This window comes from Cotesia glomerata, linkage group LG1 (genome assembly GCF_020080835.1).
Source record: "Cotesia glomerata isolate CgM1 linkage group LG1, MPM_Cglom_v2.3, whole genome shotgun sequence".
In the NCBI taxonomy this organism is placed as follows: domain Eukaryota; kingdom Metazoa; phylum Arthropoda; class Insecta; order Hymenoptera; family Braconidae; genus Cotesia; species Cotesia glomerata.
In genome coordinates this window covers 22230695-22254197 of record NC_058158.1, presented here as the reverse complement: position 1 = coordinate 22254197, position 23503 = coordinate 22230695, and the positions used below count along the sequence as shown (strand labels likewise).

General features: G+C 34.9%; 1 protein-coding gene and 1 long non-coding RNA gene across 10 annotated transcripts in view; one reads left to right on the top strand and one right to left on the bottom strand.

Moving 5' to 3' along the window:
• LOC123270530 (zinc finger protein chinmo) overlaps positions 1 to 23503 on the bottom strand; it is a 157778-nt gene that overhangs the window by 97129 nt on the left and 37146 nt on the right. For 8 of the 9 annotated variants that reach the window (XM_044736663.1, XM_044736670.1, XM_044736631.1 and 5 more), the window contains exon 2: positions 17061 to 17259. In XM_044736663.1, the coding sequence (XP_044592598.1) occupies positions 17061 to 17181 (121 nt within the window). In that variant the 5' untranslated portion in view covers positions 17182 to 17259. Of the gene's footprint in view, positions 1 to 9175; positions 9232 to 17060; positions 17260 to 23503 lie in introns of those variants that run through there. The other variant, XM_044736686.1, reaches the window with a different exon arrangement.
• Positions 21424 to 21854, top strand: LOC123270613. The gene is made up of 3 exons (XR_006510648.1): positions 21424 to 21477; positions 21738 to 21781; positions 21833 to 21854. It is a non-coding gene; the product is annotated as an uncharacterized LOC123270613 (long non-coding RNA).

Genomic DNA, 23503 nt, shown 5'->3' with positions numbered 1-23503 from the left:
GTTTTCATCACGAAGCGCTACGTTGCATTATATACTGTAATTTTTCGAGTTTTCTTTTTTCCGTGAAAAAGTTACAAAATAAAATATGCTTATAAGAATTTCTTTTTAACATCAATACATCCATTTTTTATAAATTTTGATTTTCTATAAATCATTTACTTACAATATTTTCTAAGCTTTTTTCCGATTTAACTATATAATTTAGGATATTGTATTGAATTTTTGTGAACTATCATTTAATAAGATACTAATGTATTTGTCAAAACGAATGCAATAGTAAAATTTCTTTAGAACTATAAAAAATTTTTATCTCAGAATCTTATATATGTTATGCATGAATGAAAATTAAAGCTTCTTTCATTAGCACTCACATGCTTTTTATAAAAATTGAATAAGTGACAGCATTCGAAAGTTATTTAGAAGAAAAGAAGTGAAAGTGTAAAATTTCAAATTGACAAAAATTTTAAATTGCTGCCATTCATAAACTAACTGATCGATCTTGTTCATGTTTGAAGTTGACACATACATATATAAAATTTTGAACCATATGTATTATCTGAACCAACTCGATGAGCTTATTCAGGAAATAGCAAAATTTTTCAAAAGTTCCATCATGAGGACAAATACAATAGTTAGATTTTTATGAAATTTACTAAAAAACTTGTAATTAATTAATGAAAAAAAGAAATTCCATTGAATCATTTCTTTGTGTATACGTCTTTTAAGTTGTCACCGTGATATAATGACTTGAACATTCATTTTTTTTGTTAATTTGCATTTTTAATTTCTGGATTTTGTGAGTAGTGAATGAATACGTAGAAATAAACAGTTCATATTATTTTTAAAGCGAATTTAACGCCCTGTAAAAAGATCTCGTTGCATTTTTCGATAAATTCACTCCTTCACACGGTATTCCAAGCTAAAGTATTGACTGAATAATTTAATATTTAACTTCGAAAATAATTTAAAATTTTCATGAATTAAATTACCCAAAATAAAAAAAAAAAAATCTGAAAAACAGTTGACCCTAAAGGCCATCCCTGCAACTTCCCGCTAATTCCATATCTAAGCGCTTAAAATTGCACTTATGACGTTTTTGAGCTCTTCGAGCTCCAAAATATAATTTGTATGTTATTTCGAGCTCTCTGAGCTCATAGCTGTTCTAAGAAAAAGTCTGATAGAAATTTAATAAAACAGTATTTTTTGAATTTTCAAACTGCAATAATTTCTGAACGAATGAACTGATTTTCACGCGGTAGGCAGTATTCCACGCAGTTTTTCCAACTCTATAATATACCTTTGAACACAAACTGATCGAACCGAAAATCCTAGAAAAATTTGAAAAATTCACTTTTTCCGAATTTTTTTGACAACGATAACTCACGAACTAATTTACTGATTTTCATGTTTTTGGTGGCGATCGATGTGGTTTTTTGAGTTTTAATAATAATTCCATTTCATCAAAAACGATCCAAAAAGAAATGTCGAAGTTATGTGAAAAAAACATTCTTTTCAAAATTTATCGTTTTCGATAACTCTTGAACGAATCAACCGATTTTGACGGGACTGGTGGCAATCGACGTGGTTTTTCAAACTCAAGAGCGGATTAGTTTTTGCAGTTGATCGATAAAGCCGTTTAAAAGTTATTCCAAAAAAACGATTTTTTTTAAATTTTATTTTTGAGATTTCTCAAAATCTAGCAAACCGAATCAATTCAAATTTTTACGAAATTTAATGGCAATGATACTCTTCAGATCGCCACCTATTTCGAACCGATCGGTCGAGCCGTTCAAACGTTATAAGAAGTTTACATACATACACACACATATATACACACACACACACACACACACACTCGGGGCAGAAGAGATACTGCTACCGGGCGCGTCTCCCCGAGCGGATGGGAGAACGCTCGCTGTCCTTGGATGACACTTAATCTCTTAGTTGATGAGGTACAGCGGGTAGGAGCCAAGCAAAATAACCAAACAAAATACGCTCCCGTGGACAAAACTCCCCTTTAATGGGTTGGTCGCACTAACTGACCTAACAAGACGATCGTTCTCTGCTGTGACCCACTGGGAGTGACCGGAACCTGTATCGTAGTTTCCGACGATGCAGGCCACGGCTGATGTGAGCTTGCTCTACCGAGGTGTAAGTTGCAGCAGTGGATCAGGAGCCAGCCACTTCGGGCCTTGATCAGGAAGTACGCAGTGAGTGTTAGAGATCGGAATCTTCACCGCTCCGAGCGAGTCTAGTCCGTCCGTGTATTCCGGGACTGGCTAAGTGTCGGCTAGGCCTCAGGGAACTGGGGTAGGAGTACTATCTCCGAGGGTACACCCGTTCCTAGTTATGGCAACCCGCTCCACTCCGTACGATGCGCTGGTAAATTAAAAAGTATGAGTAATGCACAGGAAACAAACAAGAGTGAAAACGGGCCTCATGCCCAGCAAGACGCACTGCTACTTAGTGCAAAGATGAAGAGGACAGATGCGCTGGCACATCTGGAGAAGCTAGTCTGTGGACTGCAGGACTTTCTCCAAACCAAGCAAAATGTCCACAAGGAGATCAAGTCGAAGTCGACGAACATCTGCAGTGCCCTGAGAAGGTTCAAAAAACTGGACCAAGAATGGCAGGAAATCCAACAACAACACGGTAATATCGTGATGAAGACGAGTGTGACAGCGGTTCCACCAGCAAAAGCCGACACGTTTGTCGAGGAGATGGACACAGGTGGCGAGGGTGACGTCGAGTCAGTTGTCGGAGACGGAGAGGAAACTGGAACTGAAATCAGGCCTGGGAAAAGGAAAGAACGAAATTCCCCAGACTCAATGACCAGCCGTACTAAGAAGAAGAAGGACCTTAAACCAAGTCCCCGAAAACGCGGTAACACAGAACGGCGGAAAAAGGAGGTGAATGAATGGCAAAAAGTCCAGTCAAGGAAGTCCAAGAGAGAGCAAGCAGTAGAAAAGCTCCAGAAGCAACCGCCGGAAGAGTCCAGGCCAGAGCCTAATCGGAAAGAACCGCGCAAACGGATTAGGCCGGACGCACTGATCATCCGCCCCGCAGAGACGGCAAAGTATGCTGAAATTCTGAAGCGAATAAAGCAGGACGTCCCTGACGAACAGGTCCGTACTACAGTGGATAAGATCCAAAGAACTAGGACCGGGAGCTTGCTGATTACGCTTTCGAGGAAGAGCGCTGACCGAGGCCAAGCCTTACAGAAGACCATCGCGGACATCCTCCAAGAAGACGCGAAGGTAATCTGCAAAGGGCCACAGGAAGACGTCGAAATCCGAGATCTTGACGGTACCACAACCAAGGAGGATATTCAGGCTGCATTGCAAACGGAAATCGGAGAAACCTGCGAGATACCACTAGGGACAATTAAGATTCATAAGGCCTACAGAGGTACTCAGACAGCTGTTGTGACACTACCAGCAGCTGCAGCGCGCAAGATATTGGCAGGAAGCGGTAAAGTCCGGATCGGCTGGACCAACTGCCGAATCAGAGCTACGAGGAGACCAATCCAATGTTTCAAGTGCTGGCACTTTGGACATCTTGGATCCCAGTGCAAGAGCAATGTGGATCGGTCTAAGCTATGTATTAGGTGCGGACAAGAGGGACACAAGATTGCTGAATGCAAAACCCAGCGAAATGTGTATTATGCGCGGATCAAAGTGCGGAGAACTCGGCTCATCATGCCGGCGCATCCAGGTGCCCAGTATTTAAAGAGGCACTCCAGAAGATAACAAACAAACAGACATGAAGATATTGCAGCTAAACCTAAACCATTGCGAAGCTGCACATGATCTGCTTATGCAAACAGCAAGAGAACTAGAGTTAGACTTAGTAATGATAGCAGAGCCATATAGATACCTGAATACCCAGCCTTGGGAATCTGACAGCACCACCAAGGCTGTCATCTGGTCTTGTGGTAAGCATCCCTTCCAGAGTGTAGTTAACAATGATAATGCCGGCTTTGTAGCAGCAACAGTTAACGGCATCCGTTTCTACAGCTGTTATGCACCACCTAGCCTATCCATTGTTGAATTCACTGAATTCTTGGACAAACTGACCGAGGACGCCAAGCAGCATTATCCGGTCGCGATTGCCGGTGACTTCAACTCCTGGGCAGTAGACTGGGGCAGCAAGCAGACAAATGCGCGAGGAAAAGCACTCCTCGAAGCTTTCTCTACACTAGATGTAGTCCAGCTCAACAGTGGTGATACGCCAACCTATACTAAAGGGGAAGCAAGCTCTATTGTAGATCTCACTTTCGTCAGCAGCAGCCTCATCAGTGGGAAATACGACTGGAAGGTGATGGATATCTACACAGCCAGCGACCACAAGGCAATTCTCTGGGAAATATTACATGACCGGAATACAAGAAGACCAATCAAGTCACTCAATACCATTGGATGGAAAGTGAAGTCTTTTGACACAAGCACATTGATAATAGCCCTGAATAGTGAACCGATTACTACTGGACCCGCAGAAGAAATGACCAAGGACCTGATGAAAAGAGTTGTCCAGGCCTGTGACGCAAGTATGGTCCGGAAATGCAGCATAAGCCAACGCCCGGCAGTACACTGGTGGAACGACCACATCAGCGTTCTTCGGAAAGAGTGTCTAAAGAAAAGGAGAATATCCCAGCGTGGCTATCGACGACCCAACTCTGCGGAGCTGGTCGCAGAGTACAAAAAAGCCCGTCGATTACTGAACAAAGCCATCAAGGATAGTAAGAGGCAATGCTGGAAAGAGCTCATCAACGAGGTGGACAAAGACCTGTGGGGTAGGCCGTACAAGGTGGTCATGAATCACCTAAAAGTCAAACAAATGCCGGCACCCACATGCCCACAACTTCTGCAGAGAATCGTTACCGCGCTGTTTCCGCAGCAACGCGAGCTTCACTACCAGCTAGCTCAAGGAGAACTGGAGGACATTCCAACTGTCACGGAAGAAGAACTGACGGAGGCTTGCAACCGCGTAGGGAATAATAAAGCACCGGGATTAGACGGAATCCCTAACATTGCCTTAAAAACAGCTATAAAGGCAGCACCGGCATTATTCCTGGATGTTTACAACACCTGCCTCAAAGAAGGGATTTTTCCTCGAAAGTGGAAACAGCAACGGTTAGTGCTGCTTCCTAAAGGGGAAAAGCCACCGGATGAACCGTCATCTTACCGCCCACTTTGCATGCTAGATACAGCGGGTAAGATATTCGAACGCATAATTCACCAGAGAATTGAAGCAGTAGTCGACCCACTCCTGGCAGACAATCAGTATGGATTCCGGAAAGGACGATCAACCCTGGACGCAATCAAACTGGTTGTTGATACGGCCAAGGAAGCAATCGCAGGAACCAGATGGAAGGGTGGAACGAAGAAGTATTGCCTGGTGGCGACCCTAGACATCAGAAATGCCTTCAACTCCGCCAATTGGGAATGCATCATGCAGGCCCTCCAAGAGAAGAATGTACCAGAATACCTTTCTTAAGATCGTAGCAAGCTACTTTGAAAACAGGGTCCTGAAGTATGACACGAAGAACGGTCCAAGGGAGTATGCTATTTCTGGAGGTGTACCACAAGGTTCAGTTCTAGGCCCGCTCCTGTGGAATATTATGTATGACGGCCTATTAAGACTAACTCTGCCAAGAAACGTCAAACTCGTAGCATATGCAGACGACGTAGCCGTAGTGATCGTTGCCAAACATCTTGACGAGATAAACCATGTGTTCGATCTCACTTTCGAGCGCGTTAACCGGTGGATGGACGCAGTGAACCTGCAACTGGCGCAACACAAAACTGAGGCAGTGCTTATTACCAGCAGGAAAGTGGTAGAGACAATTAAGCTGAAAGTCGCCGAACAAGAAATCACATCACAACCTTATATTCGATATTTAGGAGTGATGCTTGATGCCCGACTCAACTTTAAGCAGCAGGTAGAACACGTCAGTGCCAAGGCGTCAGCAGTGGGAACAAGTCTAGCACGACTGATGCCGAACATCGGAGGGCCAAAGCAGAGCAGAAGGGTACTGTTATCATCTGTAGTCACATCGGTGCTTACATATGGTATATCTATTTGGACCAACGCTCTCGAGATGCAAGAATCATGGAGGAAGGCTGGACCAGTATACCGACGGTGTGCCTTAAGAGTCGCCAGCGCCTTCCGCACAATATCCGAGGAAGCAGTGTGCGTTATTTCCGGAACTCTGCCTCTCAGAGTCCTCGCTGAGGAAAGACGGAACCTTTATCATCGTAAAAGGTCAACTACACTAAGCGCTGAAGAGCTCAGAACTGAAGAACGGCAAAACAGCTGACCGATGGCAGCTCCAGTGGGACGCTGCAGAAAAAGGAAGATGGACGTATCGTCTTATACCGAGGATCGACGACTGGCTGAACCGGAGTCATGGAGAGGTTAACTACTACCTTACGCAGATGTTGTCAGGACACGGCTGCTTCCGAGCCTATCTTCACCGCTTTAAGCACGACGATTCTCCGGAGTGCCCATCCTGCCCAGGTGTCGCTGAAGACGTGGAGCACGTGATCTTTGCATGTCCTCGTTTTAACCAACAGCGCGATGAATTAGAGAAGATTCTCAAAAAGAGAATTCAACCGGAGACAATAGTAGAAGAAATGCTGTCATCAGAAGCTGTCTGGAACGCCACGAGCACCTTTGCCACTGAAGTGCTTACAGAGTTGCGGTCCATCGAGAGAAAAAGAGCAGAAAACAGAAACTAGAAGGGAGATAGAAATAAAAAACATCTTAGCCACCAGAAGGAAGAGCGGCAGCTAATTACTCCCCTCGCGAAGAAATGCCTTACGGCGGTACCATGGGGGATCAGAGGATAGAAGAGAAAGGGGTTTAGGGTTTAGTGGGTAGGGGCGTTAGTGTCGAGTTAGTATGACGCTGCGTCGAGTCGCCACATATCCAGGCCAAACAGCTATGCCTAGAATCCGTAAAAAGGATTCCCCCTACAAAAAACACACACACACACACACACACACACACACACACATACAGCCACACGGACACCATCGCGAGAAGAGTCAGGGAAGCTTCCTGTAACCTTACAACGTCGAGATCTAATGAAAACTCGATTTTCGAAAAACGGGGTGAAAACAATAACTTCCCGATTTTTGAAAATTTTCAATTTTCGTAGCGGGAAGTTAAAAAATAAATTGCCATTTATTAACTTAATGAAGATTATGTACGACAAACGATTAGTTTCGAAAAAGATAAAACGTCCATTTGGCTCAGAGGGTTAAGGGGGTAGATGCACTTTAAAATTCTTAAAATATTCGAAAATAAAAAATTAATTTAAAAAAATAAAATTTTTCAAAGAAATTATTTAAACAATTAAATATAAACAATTAAATGTTCAAATTATCAGCAAAAAAATGTGATATTTAGATTCAACAGATAAAATTACGCAAAATTTAACTTTTTCCATTCAATTAGATGCTTAACACCAAAATTAGACAAGATCTACTTTTAAAAAACTTTCAACGCGTTTTTATCAAAACTGTGTTTTTCCATTCGGTGATTAATATAACTCGAAAACCATTCGATGGGTATTGATTAAATTTTAATATTATCTTTTTGACATTAAGAACTAGTCTTTAATCGAAGGACCCTAGTAGAAATGAAATCAAGTTTTTAGCCAGTAACTGGCCAGTTTTACTAGACTTAAACCAGTAACTGGCCAGTGTAATATCAAGTTTCTGTCTAGTAACTGGCCAGTTTTACTAGAGATCTAACAAAACATTATGGCGGCTTTAGTGAAACTGTCAGTTTCGAATTCTGAGGTTATTAGGCGTTATTAAAATTGTCAAATAAATTCAAAATAATGTTTAATAAACGATATGATATAAAAAAGTTTCATTTATGTGTACATTATAAAATAGATAACATCATTAGACTGATAGACTAATAATAAATCTAACAATAGAATAAGAAAATAATTATTTTGAATTGGAGATTTGTTTTTAATGCCCACAGTCGCAATTTATATATTGTGTCATTTTTTTTCACTGCATCCATTTTGAAATATATACTGGAAATTATTTACACGTTAATAAACACTAATTTTGATTGATTTATACTGTTTTTTAATAATAATTACAATAATGATGCGTACAGGTTAACAAAAAAAATAAACAAACATACACACACTAGTAAAGATACACTGTCGGTGTAACTAATGTTTATGACTTAGTTGTAGGTGGCGCGATTTCAAGTTTTTACTCGATATCACTGGCCAGTTACTGGTTTATATCCAGTGAAAACTCGATTATTTCTACTAGGGCATATTGATTTTTGTTGACAATTACTATATTTTTTAAACAATTAACTTTTAACTTTTTATCGAAAATCAGAGTCCAAAGTTTCGAATGCCACCATTTTGTAAATTTTCAAAAAAAAAAAGCTTCGATTAAAGACTGGATTTATTATTAAACTAAAGGTTTCACCTTAGTTTTTCGAATTCAGATGATCTAGAAGGCTGCTGTGATGGTCACCGCGAAGCACTACTCGCGGGAGAGGATCCAACCAATATCGCGATATTTTAATAAATAATATATATATATATATATATATATATATATATATATATATATATATATTTTTTTTTCATAAATGTTAAGTTAAAGCATTGTATAATAACTCTGTATAATTTATTTTGTAAAATAAACTTAATTACTGTAAAAAATAAATTTTTTAAAATAGACCTTTTTTACGCTTCTGAGTGCATCTACCCCCTTAAATCTGTTTTCTTTGAAAAATGGCATTTTCATTACTGTTTACCAATTTTATTTGGAAATATATTATCTTTCTCTTGAAATTATTAATCTAAAATGATATGTTAATATTTAGATAAAAAAATCATTAATCATAAAACTATTTTTTGAGTAGTATCGTCAAACGTGAGTGCAATAATATTTAACTGCTACTTGATTCAAGCATTGATAATATGTGCATTTTTTTGAATGAATTGGTTAACTGTAAAGTCGCGCAGGTTGTATTATTTAGGCTGCTTATTCTACAAACTATTATCTACAGGTGGACCTAAATTTCTGAGAAGTCTATTTGTTGATGAAGACCCAGAAATTAGAAGATCAGACAGATTAGCAGCAAAAAATAACATCATGTTAAAAATTCCTGAATTCTCGAGTACCATTTATGAATATTCGTTTGTTGTTTCGGCTATCAAGTTCTGGCAAGATTTGCCACCTGAAATCCCAAATTCCCTTAGCTTAGAATTGTAAGATCTCAATTATATCGATTGCTTCGTTCGAAGAGATCACTAAGTAGTACCGTTCATGTACGCTCTTTATTCCACACATTTCAGCGCAAAAACAAAAGCTAATCGCTGTTACTAGCAACCGTGTTGTTTATTACTCATAAAGTTCAGCTAATCTTTAAAAAATAAAGAGATCACTAGGTGGGAAAGAGAAAAAAATAATGTTAGTTGGTTAAACCGGGTGGGAGTGATCTTTTCGAACGAATCTATCGATATAATTGAGATCGAGCGAGCCCGCCTACGGCAGGCTCGCTCGATCTTACTATTATATTTCTATCTAGCTTCGTTCTTTAGATCACTAAGTAGATGTTCAGAGCACCAATGAACATATCAACAATAAACTTATTTATTCAATAAATATAATAAAATTATGATAATAAAATAATATAAATGAAATTTACTTGTTATTTATCATTTTTTTTTTTTTTTATTTATTCAAGAGCATAAAAAGTTTGTATCACAAATACATAAACGTATTTAAGACAATTAACATGAACATGATTAACATAAACATAATTAATGAGTAAGAACAGATTCAGCAAATGTATTTTTATTTTCGATGATTAGTCGATTGTAAAATTTTTCAAACATTTTTGATTTATCCGACCAACCAGCCAATTTTTTAGATAAACTTAAATCAATTTCTTTTTTAAAGGCAGAAGAAGTAGTTGCATGTCGCAAGTTATAAGAAGTAAAATCTTGACCGATTGTCTCTCGAAGCGTTCTTATAAGGTTTAACAGTAGTAATAAATAAATTAATTGGACTTTTAACCAAAACTGAAGTACATTCCAAATAATTTTCCAAAGTGGTAACAATACATAAATTTACATTTTTATGAAATTTAGGTAAAATTAAAAGTGGCTGAAATACACCTCGTTTAGAAGTTTTCATTCTATCAGGAATTTTTATTTCATAATTTTCACCACTTTTAATTATATTACATCTTTTAATAGAGGCAATTGTTTGCATTCGATGTGCAGTAGTTAACGCTAATAAAATTGCTAATTTAGTAGTCAATTGAGGATGGTCAAGATTATTTAAAGGTCTTAAAAGTTCTAGTTTATCTAAAACTGGGTCTAAACTGTATATACGGTCATAACGAGATTTTGCCGGGTTAATGTTATACGCTCCTTTTAAAAGACGCGACACCAAAGGATTTTTTTCGATGTCAACATTAGTGATAAGTGATAACGCTGAGCGAGCAGTATTAAGCGTACTGTACTGAGCGCCTTCATTAAATTTATTCGTCAAAAAACAAACAATTTCACTCTCTTTAGGGTGAAATAAATTGATGTTTTTTAAAGAACAGAAAAGATACCAGTCGGAAATCAGTTTTAAATACTGACGTAAAGTTGAATTTGAAATAAATTTGACGAGAATTTCAAAAGCATCGTCATCTACAACTCGCTGCTTGAAGGCCTGGCGGACAATCGAGCTGCCATCAGGGATATCTTTTGAGCAAGTGAATGTTAAATTTTTCTACAGGGAGATCGGAGGAGATTAGAATCTGGTTGAAAAATAATTGATTGTGAATCTAGAAGTGACAGCCACAATGGATACCACGGCTGACCACACCAATTAGGCACTACTAAGATTCCACAGACCTGGTTCGTTTGAATTTTCTTCAATGTTTTAAGAATTAAAGAAAATGGGAAAAAGGCAAAGAAATTTAATTCGTTCCAGTCAATTATAAAAGCATCAATGCAGAAAGCTAATGGGTCCCGGTGCCAGGAGCAATACTTTTTACATTTATTATTAAGATTTGAAGCGAATAAATCAATATCCGGTTTATTAAATTGAGAAACTATTCTTTGATAAGCAGAAGACGATAATTCCCATTCTGTATCGTTATTATCAACTCTTGAAGCTGTATCAGCTTGAACATTATCCTTGGAAGGGATGTATGAAGCAAAAATCCATAAATTTTTGGATTCACACCAACGCCAAATATCATAAGTTAGGTCATTAAGATATTTGTGTTTTGTACCTCCCATTTTATTTATGTAAGCGATTGTTGTAGAGTTATCAATTCGTAATAAAATTTCACAGTCCGATAGACCCGAAGCAAACGTCTTTAGACCGTTAAACGCAGCTAAAAGTTCCAAATAATTAATATAGAATGATTTTTCTTTGTGATTCCAGTGTACATAGACGACTTGGTTTTCACTAAAAGCTCCCCAGCCAGTAGTTGACGCATCTGAGTAGATAGTAATTAAATAGTTTGAATATCTAATAGGATTTTTTGAAATTAAAACATTATTTAACCACCAATCAAACTCGGAAGTTAATGATGGTGATATTTTCATAATACTATCATAATCTTCATTAACTTTCAATACTTCAAGATAACGTTGCTGTTCAAATTTTTTTGAGTGTAACCAACCATAATTAATAGCTGGGCAAGCTGCAGTAATATTACCTATTAGCTGAAAAAATTCTCTGATAGAACAGTGGGTGAGATTTTTAAACTTTAAAATTAAATCGTTTTTCTTGCGTAAGCTCGACAGTCATTTGCTCCGAATTAAAAATAAAACCTAAAAATTTACAGGACGTCGAAGGAGTAAGCTTACTCTTTTTTTCATTGATTATAAAACCTAATGACTCTAAAAATTCTCGCGAAATTTTAACATTTTGCGAGCAAAGAGCAATCGAATCATTTACTAACCACCAGTCGTCCAAATAAACTACTGATAAATAACCTAACGAACGTAAAAAGTGACAATAGGTTTTGAAATTTTTGTAAATATCCAGGGAGCAGTACTCAAACCAAATGGCATACAAATAAATTCATAGAGACGACCGTTCCAGAAAAATCTTAAAAATTTCCAGAAATTTTTATGAATTGGAATCATAAAATATGCGTCTTGAAGATCAAAACTACCCATAAAACAATCTTTTGACGTGAGTTTAAGAATTGTTCGAAAATCTTCCAGTTTAAAATGAGTTGTCTCTATGAATGAATTTAAGTTTTTCAAGTTGAGAATAAATCTCATTTTTCCATTTTTCTTGGGGACAAGAAAAATGCTGGATAAAAATTGACCTTCCTCTTTAACACATTCTTGAATGGCCCTCATAGATAAAAGTTCGTCAATAGCTTCCTGCATTTTAATTTTGTCATTTTCAGAAAAACTATCGTTTGTCGGTATGAATGACTGTACTGGAGTCGTCGTAAAGGGGATTTTATACCCGGAAATAATTTCCAGGATAAACAGATCAGAGGTGATGTTAGACCAGGCGTGTAAAAAATATTTTAACCAACCAGCAACAACACTCACTTCTACTTTTTGCTCTGAGTTCGATTCAATTGATTCGAACTCTGACCTCGAGCTTGAGATCGGGTTGAAACCTGATTGGTCTTTTTCTGCGGGGCTGATCTCAAAAATGGGAAGCGTTGATAGCCCGTCGGTTTGACGTTGACGCGTGAAGCAGACGGACTCTTCCAGTTTAAAGGAGTCACCTCCTTTAAAGAATCCTTCCTTGGAGGTTGGGTCTTCATAGACAAACTAGTTTTTTCTACAGTCACAGAGATCTTGATCCGCTTGCTAAGATCTTGGTCAAAAAGGAACTCGTCGGTGACTGAATCTTCAAGCACAGTTTTCTTTTGTCATCAACACAAGAATAAATCTGTGAACGCCTTGATTTACCCAGTTGAAACATTGACTCGCACATCAAGCTGCTGGAGTCATAGAGGAGTTGTAATAACTCATTTTTATCAACAGGATCATTGTCATCGTTGAAAATATTAGAAATAGCTTGTCCCAAAACGACGAGGCTACGACCGCATAAATCTTGATTTTGATTTAAGTATTTATCACGAGATTTAGCGGTCTTGTTTAGAAGTGGAATCAGTCCCGGATTGAGAAAAGGAGCTGACAGAGTACAGTTTCCTTTATTGGGATAACTGTCAATCAATTTAGTTTTAACTTCCTTTTCCAGTCCAGAAGAAACAATGTCTTTCCAACATGCAGAAAGTTCAGGATGAAGATTGTAAGTCTTGTCTTTCAGGAGACGCTTGTCGGTGCCGAACATTTTCAGGATCGGATCACTGAGATTGGGAACTTCAGAACCCACTGACTTAGGAGACTCGTCTGACGTCTTAGAATCTTTGGTTGTAACAACAACATCATGTTCATAGTGTTGACTCTGACGTTGATCGTCATTATCTGAGTCTGCAAGAGCAATATAAGAGCTAGGTTAAGCTAAGTGACCAGGAAATAAATAATTATAATAAAAATTCCTGATGCAAAAAGTGAAAGGTTAGATTATTAAAATCTAATTTCACTTATATTTTAAATATCAACCCAGTCGAAAAAAGGTACAAAGATACAAAGATACAAAGATACAAAGATACAAAGATACAAGATACAAAATTTGTAAAAAATTTTGTGCCCAAAGAAAATTAAGTATAAACCATAAATAATTACCCTCAGATGAAGAAGCACTAGTAGAAGAATCATTTACTTTTTTAAATGATTTTTCGATTTTAATTAAGTCTTGATATTTCTTCAATTTTTTCTCAAGACTTTCCGATGAGAGACCACTCTCATTTTTACGTTTGTTACTCGTTGTAAAATGAAAAAATAATCAAAGGAAATGTAGAATACGTGGAATAGATTACTTAAGATGTTTATTTAAAGCGCACAAAAAACGTAATAAGTAATAAACAACACGGTTGCTCGTAACAGCGATAAGCTTTTGTTTTTGCGCTGAAATATGTGGAATAAAGAGCGTACATGAACGGTAATACTTAGTGATCTAAAGAACGAAGCTAGAGATATAATCATTTAAATCGAAGCTATTCGATTTTCTTTTAAGTTTAGACTAGCTATATTTCTATTTAAATTATTGTGAAATACTGGTAAAGTATAAAATTGTGTATATTAAGATACTTAAAATTGTAACCATGCTACTATTTCTTAATGCACTTAATTATTACATTTAGTTAAGATATACTTCAAATTTAAAGTATATTATTTATAAATAATACAAAATTTTTATATTTAAGCAAATACTTCTAATCTTAATTTTATTACTTATTTGAAATGAAATTCTATGTATTTTACTTCTTGCTATTTGGCTTTATGCCTTGGCATTTAAATTACAATAAATAAAATAAAAAAAATAAAATAAATAAAAGACAGTTTTCAGAATTTTTTTACGCAACCAAAAAAAGGTTATGAATATTTAAAAAAAAGTTAACGGTCGCTTATTTATCAAGACAAAATTTCTTAGGTCATAATTTCTCAGTAATAAATTATCAGTTAAATTACAATTTATCAACATAATAATTAATTTTTGCCTAAATTAATCCTACAATAATTAATCCGACAAAAATTTCTCATGCAAAAATTAACCACACAAATTAAACACACATTCAAATTTTGTTAAAAAGGCGCAACATGATTACGTTCGTTTGTGTTGTACCCCAAGATACAAAATTAGATATAGGTATATTTGTTTTATGATAAATTTTAGTAAACATATTTTTGTTTTATGAGAAATTTTAGTAAAGATTTTTTTTAGTCACGAGAAATTATTGGGCCGGATATATTTTTTAATGAGAAATTGTCGCTGAGAAATTATTGCATGAGAAATGATTACCGATAAAAAATGACATAGAACCGCCATTTAAAAGTTATTAAAAAAAACCACATTTGAAAAAATTTTTTTACACACACACACACACACACACATTCAGACACCATCGAAAATTTTCAATTTTCTAAGCGGGGAGTTAAAAACGTCTCAAAAATTTAAATTTTGAAAAAGTTATCGCTATTTAAAAATAAAGAGCCATTATTTTTTAGGTTGTAACAAAAAAATAAGTTTCAACCGACGGTGGAGAGGCCAGTTGTCACTTGTCCTTGTCCAGGTCGCCCAACAATTGATTAAAAACACGAAATAAACAAAAAAATAACTTGGGAGGTAACTCTTAGCCTCCCAAGCAACCAGCAGCTTTTCCTCAGGCTGGGTTAGTGCACGGTTTCGGACGCCAACTATTTTTCACCAGGAAATAGCAAACCTCAGATTTTCCAGGGCCGATCTGCAGGTATTCAAGGGAAAGATAAATAATATACTAGTATAAGGAGAGAAAGGAGGAAGTGATTTACATAATCAAAATATTAATAAATCGGAATCACGATTAATAATAAACAAATTAACTATTTATTCAAAAAACAGAAGTTACTTAAAACTAAGTCCAGAGCCGAATTCCTTTGCCGAATTAAGGCGCCAGATCCACACTCCTTACACTATGCAGACTCCCGCGTGTCTTCCTCACACCAAGCGGGCTACCACGTGTCTCTCGATTTTTATTTTACCAAAAACTACGGGGTCTCGTGTCCGATCACGAGGGCCTCTCAAGTCATTTACCAAAATTACTAGTCCCCATGCTCGCAATCGATACTTTAGGGAATCACACGTGCGAGCAAGAGCTATGACCTATTACCAATAATCAATAAACAATGAAACAATAAAATTATAAATAGTCCAATACAATTTTCTGAAATAAATGTCAAATTAATACTTAAGAACTAATAATAATAATATATAAATTGTCAAATATAAATAATAATAAATGATATACAGTATATAAATTAATATAATTAATACAAAGATAGTAAAATTTTAGAGACACACCGAGTGTGGATCTGTTACCAACTCTAGGCGCAGAGAGGGACGCACACAAGAATAAAATTCGTGTGACAAGGTTTTATGTCTTTTTTTCTCCAATCGATTCTAAAAACTAATCAGCTCTTAACATCAAAAAACCACGTCGATCACCCTCGGGCCGGTCAAAATTGATTGATTTGTTCGTGAGATATCGTCCAAAATTTTCAGTTTGATCAATTTGTGTTTAAAAGTAAATCATAGGATTCGAAAAATTGCGTTAGATGCCAACCGCGTGAAAATCGATTTATTCATTCAAAAGTAGTAGTAGTTTGAAAATTTGAAGAATAATGTTGTATTAAACTTCTATCGGACTTTTGAGCTCGAAAAGCCAAAAAGCATAGAACGGCTAACTCTTTGAGCAAGGAGAGCTTAAAATAACACATAAATTTTATTTTTGAGCTCCAAAACGTCATAAGTGCAATTTTAAGCGCTTAGATATGGAATTAGCGGGAAGTTGCAGGGATAGCCTTTAAGGTCAACCGTTTTCCTCGTTTTTTTTAAAATTTTTGTTTTTAAATGAAGTTTTTGAAATAAATTACAAAAAAACTATTCAAACCTACCTACTAGCGAAAATTTTCAGCATAGTGGGATAAGAAAAAAGCTTAATTAAAAAAAATTTTTTTTTTTAATTGGAAAAAAAAAATATAAATCGAACAAATAACACTCTGAATAAACACGAGGATTTGCAGAAAATGTAAAAATTTGATTTAATAGAACAAAAAAAACAATAAAAAATGGGAATCGCGAAATTTTCGCTTTTTTTTTTTAAATTCGATAAAAAACCATGTGACCAGGTGAGTTTGAATATTTTTTTTTGTATTTTCTTTCAAAAAGTATATTTAAAAACAAAAAGTGGAGAAAAAACAAAACGTCTCAATAAGTCAAATTTCGAAAAAGTAATAGCTATTTCAACAATAAAAAGTCATTTTATCAAACATTCATAACTTTTTGTTGGTAGCGTAAAACATTTGAAAAAATTTTGAAAACTGTCTTTTGTAGAGTAGGAAAGGATCAAAAAATTTCAGCTAAATCGAAAGGGGTAAGAGTCAAAAGTAATGTATAATTAAAATTTAAAAATGAACATACCTTCACAAAAAAGAGTTACATCCGTGAGACTTTCACTTTTGAAAAGATTCGAAAAAGCGGTAGCTAAATTACTTCCAAAACTATTCCATTTTAGACAAAATTGTTGTTGATGGGAATCCATTATGTTATTTTTTATTCCAAAATTTTACGTTCAAATTATTCTGCCAGAGAAAAGATTCCCTTCAATTTATTGCTCTAACTGAAAAAATATAAAATTAATCATCAATATAAGATTCTCACAGCCATTCATGTTATTTAGCAACTTCGTCGAGAAAATTATTCAGACAGTTTCAAATTATTGCACAGCTTACATCATCACATTTCACAATAGATGAAAAAAATGATTCAATTAATAGGTATAAATTAAGTTATTAAAACCCTATTATTTTCCGTGGCCCAATTTCTGACTTTTTCAGCTTTAATCGGAAGTAAAAAATTTTTTTCAATCAAATTTTATATCTGTAGGATCTGTATTTAAAGAATATGAATTTTTTACAATTAACAGCATCGCACTCTTATATGGGGGAGAAATTTCGTAATATCCTATTCGAGATTATTTCTACACGGAAAGATTAAAACCCGACTGGTTCAGACGAAGCCGAGGGCATCATGGCACGCAGTGCAGGAATCTCAACTTTCTGCCCTTGTAGTGTAATATACTATTTCTTCAATTTTTTCTTGCACAAGACTGAGTCTGGTGCAGAACACGAACCAGTCGAGTTTTAATCTTTCCGTGTATATATAAATAAAACATTCCTACAAAACTTTGAGTCCGTAGAAACTATTGGTTGAAAATAAGAGTTTTTGATTGTTAACGCCCTCGCAATCTCTTTTGGGGTTGGAATTTGATAAATTCCATTCTCAACTGAACTTGACATTACACATGGAGATTCCTACCAAATTTGGAGTCAGTAGAACTTACAGTTTGGAAATTAAAATTAAAAATTCTAACACCCACCCCCGCAATTCCTATCGGAGGTAGAATTTATTGAAATCCGTTTTGAGATGATCTCTACATGACAAATAAAAGATTCCTACCAAATTTCGAGTCTATAGAAGTTATATTTTGAAAATTAAAAACTTTTATTGTCAACACCCACCCCTGCGATTCTTATTGGGAGTCGGTTGTCGTAAAACTCTCTGTTAGATCACTTTTACATCACACACAAAAGACACCTACCAAATGTAGAGTCTGTAGGAGCTGTAGCTTGAAAATTTAAAATCCACTCCCGCAATCCATATTGGGGGTAGGTTTTTTGAATTTTTAAAAAATAGTAAAAATTGAAATTTAGGGATGACCGTGTAGTTTTGACCATAGCAACATTACTCTAGATTAATAATCTTTTTTATTTTGCACGCCTCATAGCGCGAAGCGCGTGAGGTTGTGCTTTACACTCGACTCGTCAATGTCAAGCAATTTTGCGATCTTTAAATGCCTCTATCACACCATATTACACTTATACAATAATTTAAGTAGATGTACACCGAGAACACTTAAATTAAGCCATCTTTTACTTTCTAAAATCATTTCATGTTGTTATTTCGAAAAAAAAAAAACGTTTCAAAAAAAATTTTATGTGGACGTTCGGATGTCGACCCATTTTGGATGTACCAACGATTACTCCCGAACGAATTGGTATTTCGAGACCGGGTTTTTTTTATTTTTGTTTCCGATTGCTAGGAGGATTGGAATCGTGGGTATCGTTGCGTGCCAATTTTTTGAGATCCCCCCACTTCATCAGCTACTAATTTTTTGAATTTTCAACTTTTTTTATTTTTTTCTGTATTCTTATATTATTAATAAATAACTTATAGAAAAATGGATCATAAAAATATTGATTGTTTTTTTTTAGGGCACTTTAAAAATTACCTGAAATTTCATGCTTCTAGACCAGAATACCCCCTTAAACTGATACAAATTAATTTATTACTGTCTTAAAAATTATTTTTATATGTAACATTGGTTCTGATGCGCTAACATTTTCATAAAGCTAAAAGAAAAATTACTCATGTATCAAATTTTTTTCTTCTTTATTTCATTTACTGTAAGAAAATCATGACCCAAGTTGAATGAATTTAATCTTTAAAAAGTTTCACGGAATTATCAATTTATTACTCTACACGGAGAGAAAAGAAAAGTTTGGAAAATCCAAAAGTGCACGTTTCATAACGCTCATTTATCACAAAAAAATTTGGAAAACGTTTGACCCTAAAGGCCATCCCTGCAACTTCCGCTAATTCCATATCTAAGCGCTTAAAATTGCAATTATGATGTTTTTGAGCTCTTCAAGTCAAAAGTCTGATAAAAGTTTCAAAGAACACTATTTTTTGAACTTTTGAACCGATCAATCATCAATCAACCGATTTTCACGTTCTTGGCAACGATCGACGTGGTTTTTTAGACTCCAAAATTATTTTATTTCATTAAAAACAATCCAAAAGAAATGTCGACGTTATGTAAAAAAAACGTTTTTTTCGATTATTCGTTAATTCATTCAAGAGTTATTGCGGTTCGAAAGTTCAAAAAATAGTGTTCTTTGAAACTTTTATCAGACTTTTGACTTGGAGAGCTCAGAAACCTCATAAGTGCAATTTTAAGCGCTTAGATATGAAATTAGCGGAAGTTGCAGAGATGGCCTTTTGGGTCAACCGTTTTTCAGATTTTTTTGTGATAAATGAGCGTTATGAGACGTGCACTTTTGGATTTTCCAAACTTTTCTTTCCCTCCGTGTAGAGTAATAAATTTATAATTCCGTGAAACTTTTTAAAAATTCAATTCATTAAACTCGGGTCATGATTTTCTTACAGTAAATGAAATAAAGAAGAAAAAAATTTGATACATGAGTAATTTTTTTTTTAGCTTTATGAAAATGTTAGCGCCCCGGGAAAAAATGATCAGATCTGATCAGACATGAACAGGCATGAGTCTTCAGGTCTGATCAGGTATGAAAAATGACCGGGTCTGATCAGACCTGGCCAGGCATGTTCAGGTCTGATCAGATCTGTTCATGTCTGACTCGATCAGGTCCATAAAAAAAAAAAAAAAATCGGTGCCGACGGGGATTCGAACCGTACACCTCGCGCTCTTCAGACTGACACTTTACCTCTTGACCAAATGATTCATCTTAACTTGAGAGTATCTTTCGAGCTACTTCAAGTAATTCAAATTTTATACATGATTTATCCTTATAGTTAACGGAGTTCTATACCTAATTTATTAATTATTAATAATTAATCATATATTACAGTGATTTATTCGGAACGGCTATGTATTTTTTTTTCGCTCCATTAACATATGGTTCTACACTGAGAGAGAATTTTATTCAATAGTAATAAAACAGTTTATTTGGACTTGAAAAAAAATTTAGTTAATATTAATAAAATTATATTTCATATAAATAAAATTATATTAGTATTTAATAAAATTTCATAAGTATTTAATAAAATTTTCTTAAATACTAATATAATTTTATTAAAAATAACCACGAACGACGCTGTTTGCTGTCATTAATACGAATATTAAGTCATTAAAAGAAATAATCTCAAAAAAAAAAAAAATTAATATTCATCAATTAATTATAATATATTCAAATATATTTTCACAGTAAAGTCTTTTAATAAATAGTATTAAGATTTTTTAACAAGACATCCTAACCTAACCTATTTGTTTACTTCATGACGAATCACATGTAGAGATTTTAAATAATAAAAATAAATAAATATTCGATGAAATTTATGAAATTATTGTCTTTATTTTTTAACAAATGCGTCCCTACATTGTCTGGTTTTCTGCTTCTGTTTTCATTTTATTAAATAATGCTCTAACTCTTATCGATTCATTTGTGAAATTTTTAGAATTTAAGTGCATAAAAATTAACATCCACTCGGATAACAACAGTTGTAGACTTTGTATTTCAAAATATAGTTCCGACAAAAATTCAATTTTACTTAATTATTTATTCAATTAATTACTGATCAATACTTGTTAGTTAGTTGATTAATGAATTTTCTTTATATTACATGTAGATAAATATTCATTACATACTAAGAAACATTTATTAGTATTTAATAAAATTTTTATTAGTATTTAAGGAAATTTAATTAATATTTAATTTATTTTTTATTTGGGATTAGCCAAATAAACGTTTTATTAAATAGTAATAAAATTTCATTACTATTAAATAAAATTGTCTCTCAGTGTTGGCTAGATATCAGACATGGACAGGTCTGATCAGGTCTGAGCGTATTTAAGGCTTCAGACATGAACAGACATGAGCAGGCATGAACAGGTCTGATCAGATCTGAACGTATTTAACGCTTCAGACATGAACAGACATGAGCAGGCATGAACAGGTCTGAGCGTATTTAATGCTTCAGACATGAACAGGCATGAGCAGGCATGAACAGGTCTGATCAGGTCTGAGCGTATTTAATGCTTCAGACATGAACAGGCATGAACAGGTCTGATCAGGTATAATTTCAGGCCTGATCATACATGAACAGGCCTGCTCAGGTGCAGGCATGAACAGGCCTGAACGGTGTTAATCGCTTCAGACATGAACAGACATGAGCAGGCATGAACAGGTCTGATCAGGTCTGGAACGTATTTAACGCTTCTCCAGACATGAAACAGAACATGAGCAGCAGCATGAGTGAGCATGAACAGGTCTGATCGAGGTCTGAACGAATTTAACGCTTCAGGCATGAACAGACATGGACAGGTCTGAGTCAGGTCTGCGAAGCATTCCAAAATGCTTCAGACATGAACGGAGGCATGAACAGGTCTGATCAGGTAATTTCAGGCCTGATCATACATGAACAGGCCTGCTCAGGTCTAATTTCAGGCCTGATCAGATATGAACAGGTCTGCTCAGGTCTAATTTCAGGCCTGATCAGATATGAACAGGTCTGATCAGTCCTGATCATTTTTTCCCGGGTCCAGAAAAAATAACCTTTTTTTTTTTTAATCTACATATTTGTTAAAGAGTTATCTCTGGGCGGAACAGTCTCCGGATTTAAAAAAATTTTGAGTTGGTAACCCTACTTGCAAACGAAAACAATCATCCACGCAAATCAAAAATAAATTTGTTATTAAGAATTAGTTGAAGGAGTTATTTTATAATGCTCACAAGAAAGCAGCCAAAACGTTAAGTGAAAAGGGAAATGAATTTTTGTTAGCCCAGAAATCATCAGGTCGGCGTGGAGGTAGATAAAGATAATATGTATTAATTTAAGTTTTTCACAAATATTTTACGTTAGTTGCTGATTAAATAATTTATTGATATTAAAGTGATAGAGAAAGCATTGTAAAATAGAGAGATTTTTTACTTTTGATCAGTTCAAAATTTATTTGATTTTTAAAATAATAATTTATTAATCGATGTTTTAAATTTTAAGTTCTTTGCAGAAATATCATCTAAGAAGTGACCATAGGGAATTTTTGGAGCAGTCATCAGTTTTTTTAGGAGTTGTTCCCAAAGAAAATTTTTCGTCTAAGGGTCTAGAAAAAAATTTCAGAATTGTAATAAAACTACTCTCATCACAAAGTTAAGAAAAATGAAATAAAAATAATTTTAATTTATTGATAAATTAAGATACGATAGTATTAGAAATTTGACAGTTAAATAAAAGCATCGGTGAAACCAAATAAAACTTAGAATACAAAACATTTGAAAAATTTGACAAAATTTTTTGATAAACTTGATAGTTTCGTTGAAAAATTGGAAAAAAACGAGAAAATATTATGAATTATATTTTAAAGTTGAGTAACTTCGAAACGCGTCGGTTTATCGAAAAATTATAAGAGAGCTTTTTTGTAGAGCGTTCAATTACATACAAGAAAATGATTTGGTCTAACTTATTTAATAAACCATTAAAGAGTTATAGAATTCTAAACTCAAAACAACAAGCTTTTCTGTGTTAATCTTACGGGAAATTGAAATCCGAACAAAAACAGTTTCACTGTAAAAAAGACCATTCGGCAGTCGAAATGGAAGTAGATTTCATCATAAATAGAAAAAAATAATGGATTTCTAGTAAACCGGCGACTGAAACCTTACTTTACCCTAACTCGTTATTTGTTTACTTACTGCTGGTGTACAGTAAAGAAAAAAACAATAAAAACTAGTGCAATAGCAAATTTCATAATTGGCATAGCGGAGTAGGACATAATTTTGGGACTACACATATGATATGGTACTCAAATTGAAGCTTATTTAAAGTGCTTTCAGATGCAATTTACAGAAATTCGATAAATTATCCCATTCAAAAGTTATTCAAGTACGAAAATGAAGAAATGTAAATTTTTATGATTTTTTATGATTTTGAAAATTTTGAAATCATGGCATTTCTAAATTACTTGACCGATTAAGCTCATCTTCGAACTTGACTTCAGTATCTATCTGTAGAATAAGTATGTTGAGAAATTTGGTAAAGATCCATTG